General features: G+C 36.3%; 1 protein-coding gene across 1 annotated transcript in view; it reads left to right on the forward strand.

The window, feature by feature from the left end:
• Positions 1 to 4,983, forward strand: part of GRM8 (glutamate receptor, metabotropic 8) — a 347,214-nt gene extending 342,231 nt beyond the window's left edge. The window contains exon 10 of the mRNA XM_009883656.1: positions 4,934 to 4,983. Within this exon, the coding sequence (XP_009881958.1) occupies positions 4,934 to 4,983 (50 nt within the window). The remainder of the gene's footprint in view (positions 1 to 4,933) is intronic.
• The last annotated feature ends 555 nt before the right edge of the window (positions 4,984 to 5,538 follow it).

Genomic DNA, 5,538 nt, shown 5'->3' on the forward strand with positions numbered 1-5,538 from the left:
GAGGCTAGTAAAAGTAAGACAAAGAAACAAACAAGCACAGGCAGATTTTGGAAAGCCACATCTTTTTAAAGTGATCTGTTTTAGCTAGTGCTAATTTGATGTGTTGTGCATTGCTGTACCAGTCGTGGTATGTCCTGACAGTTCATGAGGTGTATTTATGGTCATCATTGTATATTCAAAACAAAAAGGCTGTTGAAACAAAAAAAAAAAAGAAAACAGTTAACATGGTTTTTATTTTGTAGTTAGATATGGGAGTGAAAATAATGCTTTTTACCTTTCCACCTTAACTTAATATTTGTTGACTTGTTAATTTATCACAACTCATGAGTACTAATGCTGCCCAGAATAGCTCTTCCCATCAGGTTTTTGTTGTGGTCTTACTCATCTTGGTACAAAATCTTTATAATTCATATACGGTTTGATCTTTACATGTTTTATATGTTATGGGTTAGTAATGGGAAAAAGTTCTTTCTCATGTCAGAAAAGTTCTTGAATCTTGCCACATCTCTAAATTGTTCTGGTATAGAAGAAAACAGAGGTTATATCTTCCATTCAGCCACATGACATACACTATTATAAACTGGACTTCACAATATTAATAATCAAATATAAGTAGAGTCAGTAACTTTACTCCCTAGTAGTAATGAAGAATTGATTTCTATTGAGGAATTAGAGGTCACATGGGATGGACAGTAGCTGTTGCAGTTAAAGACAATTTTTTCAGTAATTTTACTGCAAATGAGGGTTTTTTTTGACTTTTTCTTACTTTTTGATGATGTTGACAGGATATTGAATAGTATTGTTTTGCTTGAGCACATTCAGACAAGTCAGTACCAACTTTTCAGAAAAATATTGTACTCATTTCAGAAAACTGCAACCCCCCACTGAATTCAATCGGAGTCTGCCAGATTGAAGACTATATAAAAATAGTCCCTAAGTTTACCGTACTATGGTTGCTGATGCATGGAGGATACTGAGTGCAAACCAATTCACTTGAAAAACTCATGACCCTTCAAAATATGTAAACCTGCTCGACCGAGCTATAGGTTTATACAGCTCTCTATTATGACATATAACAAAGGACAAAAGGAGAAAGGCAATACAATTCCTTGTGGGCCAAATAATAGCATGGAAATATGAAGAACTCAATAATTTCTCGAATCTTCAGAAGTCACAAAAAAAAAAAATCATAACGGCAAGAGGTGGATTTTGCTGAGTTTGCAAAATTGTAAACTTCTGAGGAAAGGTCAAAGGAGGGATTCCACAGTAGGGTGAGAAAAAGTGTTAATAAGAAAGTCTTGGGTATCTGATGTTTATCTACTGTACCTAATTAAGAAATGCTGTGTCTGGTATTCCTTAAACTATGATTATGTATAATTCATGAAAACAGCTGCTACTGGAAGCAAGTCTGCTTCTCCAGTAGTGTGATGTATGCAGGGTAATGCTTATTTACTGTGCACTAAACATGATTTTAACAGTAGCACATCTATATAATTCTGAGCTCACTGGGAGTATATCCTGACTAGGCTTTGATCCAGGCATCATAACGCTTCATAGGCAAAAATTCAGAGTCAAGTCATTTGCACTCCAGGAGTGCTGCCCCTATATAATTGAGCTCTTGGCCTCAAGATGAGTTTCTCTCTTCCCCAAAATTTTCCTGTGCTGTATGGATTTGATCAACTTCCCTCTTTTCTGCCAAAATAGTTATTGTCAAAACTTTTGGAGGTTCCTGTGAATTGTCAGTGCTCAATGCCAACCTCTCAACATGACAGAATTTCTTCTTGCACTGATTCCATGTGAGGTAGATTTTTCGTTTCAGTGATAGTATATGAAGCTGATAGCAAAAAATCAGGCTATTCCTAGTATACCAGAAATGTGTAGTAAGCATATTCCACCATTTCTCAAGCACAAACACTGGTAGTGATAACCATGCTCATAATGCATGACATAAGAAATGAGATGAGACAGTCAGTAATTCATTTTGCTTCCCATCCAGAGGCAACTCTGTCTGGTTTGTCCTGCTCCATGTAACAGACTTTATTCCATGTTGTCCCCCACGTTAATACAGTTAAGTTATTTTTTATGGAAATACATTCATATTCAGGCGAAAACAAATTGTATCTGAGAAACAGGATGAGAAAAGAATATCCAGGTGCAATTACAGAAGGCATAACAATGACAAGTACTTTAAATGCATATAGGTCAGAACACAATAATCATTCTAAATTGCTTTAGATCCTCTTTTATTTTATTATTTTTCTTTTAGTATCATTCCAACAACAATGTAGTAACTGGAGCTAGAAAAAAGTCTTCATTCCCAGAAAAATTTTGAGCCAAGTCTGTTACTTTTTCTGGCCGTGTATGCTTGCCAAATGTGGTTCATGTTATTACTATGAAATGCTAACAGTCTTAAAGAGAAGGACACCAGCTGCTGAAGCTTTCAGTTCCCCAAACAGGAACTGTAGGGTTATTACAGTGAACTATAAAGACACTTGCAATGTTTATCAAGTAAAAAACCATTGTTTTGAGATGAGATTAGATTTAATACATTTCGAACTACTATCTACACTGGCTTCCTGTGCTATCATTTTTGAAGTAACAACACTCAGAACTCAATAGGGTAATTTTTGTTTCTTGATCAATCCTACAGTAATTGTCAAAACTATCCGAGTCTCAGATATACCACAAAGTTACAGCAAATTATCAAGTTAATCTAAATCAGCTGAGGTGTAGTAACTACTTATTTTTGTATTTTGAGCTTCTTGAAAATATCCTCACATAATTCAGCTTACTGAGTTGTGATAAATCCGATTACATTACCTCGCTGTGGGCTAAAAACATACACATGGAAAGTTACAGAACTCAGCTGATACAGGGTAATGTGGTAAGCTAGCTTAACCTGATCACGTATTTGAGCCTATTTTCAGGGCAAGGGAAAAAAATAAGCTCCCTCCATCCTTTTGTTCCCAAGTGTGCACAGTTTGCAGATGCGCATTTATTTGTTATTTCTTAGCTGGGAACAAAATCCTTTTATGCTCTAAGGAACTTGGTGCCATTTCAGCAGTCCTGCTTTATTTTCAGAAGGAACCGAATGGGCCAAAGGAAAAATAGAATCCTCTCAGAAATCCAGCTGTGGGAGCATGGGAGAGTTCAGATGGGAGCAGTACAGCCCATCTGAAAAATCTGAAAGATGTAAATGAGGCTATATTTGCTTCAAGTGGCCCAATACACACAAATAAAGCTATTTCATTTTGGTGCTCGAATACTGCGATCGATTACGTGAAAGACTTGTTCAATGTGCCAAAAGCAATCCTTTCGTGAATTAGCTCTTTGAGACACAAACTACTGGAGATACCTGTGCAAGTGAAAGTAAGAAATACCACATTTTGCACCTTCCTTCTCATTATTCATTCTTATGTACACATTCTTAGGGAGCAAAAATTATCGTGACATGTGAATTACAATGGTCTGGTTCTGTTGTGTATTACAAAATGTCAAATGCAATATTAGAATCAAATTTCTCAGAAACCCAAAGAAAACATGAGGAAAGAGCAGCCAGCAAATTTAGTTATTTATACTACCTAGCATTGTTTTGCAACAATTCTAGTGATCTTTGATTTAGTTTAATCTTTGGCGCAGGAGAATGAAACTGTCATTTCTTGCTTTCTGCAGTCTGTTCTTCCCAAATCGTCAGAATGTTGGGCTGGATTTAGGAGTTAACTTGAAGAATCATTTTCCTATCTATCTCAGCTGTTCCCACCAGATTCTATATAGAAAAAAGAAATTGAAGGAAGGAAGGAAGGTATGGGAATAGAGTTAAGATATTTGAAAATATAGACCAGTCAATTTTTGTGCCATCAAATTATTTTCCTCCTGATAGCTGCAGTCTTTGCTATCATAAACAGAACATGTCTATAGCAGACAGAATATAAAACATATTTGCGAAGCCAAATTCCTCTTTATGCAGTGTGACATAGACCTTATTATAGAGACATAAAAGAGAATCAGTCCCCCAGCAGTCTGATTTGCCATGTACCAAATTGGTTTAAAATTAGGGAGCTGCCTGTGAGACCTGATGTTATCATTTCCCTCTTCCCACCACTACATTAACACAGCAGTGGAGACTTGGCCATATTTTTTACAGCAAAGGAATAAGATATAAGGGCTAGAAGCTGACACAGAAGATTCACAGTTGTTCACTTTTACAATAATAAAGGTGTTTAACTTGCTCAATATATTGCCTCATTCAGAACAAGGGGTATCAGGAAGAAACGATCAGCTGACCATCAACATAAGGAGACTATAATAGCATGGCAGCTCTAAAATACAGCCTAGGCTCTCATAAGCACTTTTGCTGGCTCACTTGTATGCTGATGCTTTGTGTCTGAAGGCTCTGCAGAGAATATGTGCTGTAGGCACTAGCTACTCATTTTCGCTAACTTTGAGAGATGTTTCCCATGTTAGGCTTTGCTCATTTCAAAGGGCATAGCCCGCCTTTTACATGGACAACCCACCACTAGCTGCAAAGTTGTCTTCAACCAGTAGAAGAGAGAAAAATCCAAGCTGTAAGTTTAAAAAGCATCTGTGCAGAAATCAGCCAAAATAATACCATACTAATAGTATGTTGAAGTTCTGTTATGGGGTATGCTAAAACCACTCATTGTTCCTCTCTGTTGACCTCTGCTTCCCCAAGTCATAAACAAAATAAGTTGTCATCAAGAACACCAAACCTGAGATCCAGCTTACTCACTGCTTATATACGTGCTTAAACTTTCTTACTTTATTCCATGAACATGGGCCATGTTATTTGGAAATATAGTTGGACGCTGTCTGAGTTCAAATGCTAAATATGGTTTCTTTTTCCCCTCCCTTGATTCTAAAAATCCTGAACTTTGTTTTTTGTTGTTGTTTTTTTTGGTTTTTTGATTTACAGCCTCCTCTACCAAGACAACTTATGTCAGTTACAGCAATCAGGCAAATTGAACAGGGATGAAATTCACTGGAAGACCTGCAGGATGGGATCTTGCAAACAAAGACTTTACCACCACCAGAGTTCAATCTTGGAAATATCAGTAGACTACATTCAAATCAATAGTCAGTCTCCTAAAGGACAAGGATTAAACAAGAGGCAAAAGGCAAAAAAAGACAAGGGAAGGAAAAGTCCAGTTTTATAACATAGAGACAGAGTGTCAAGCTTCTGAACTGTTCACTCACAAAAGGAAACAAATCACAAAAGGAAAACAAATGTTAGCTTGTGAAAAAAATACTGTTGAAATAAATCATGTCCGATGTTATATTTGTAAGTACTTTTTTGTGATTGTGACAATTTCCTTTCCTGTCCTACATTGTTCAACTTGTAAAAGAAGATGAGTTTGTTTCTTGTGATGGCTGACTGAATTAAATCCTGGGTTATGCTAAAGTAAATGCAATGGTCAACGCATGCTAATTTTTATACAAAATAATTTATTTCTAATAATAAAGGAATGTTTTGCAAATGTTGAGAGTTGTTTTGTTGCAGTTTTAAGGAAAAAAAATTCC

The sequence above is a fragment of the Charadrius vociferus genome, unplaced genomic scaffold (genome assembly GCF_000708025.1).
Source record: "Charadrius vociferus isolate BGI_N301 unplaced genomic scaffold, ASM70802v2 scaffold43, whole genome shotgun sequence".
Lineage (NCBI taxonomy): Eukaryota > Metazoa > Chordata > Aves > Charadriiformes > Charadriidae > Charadrius > Charadrius vociferus.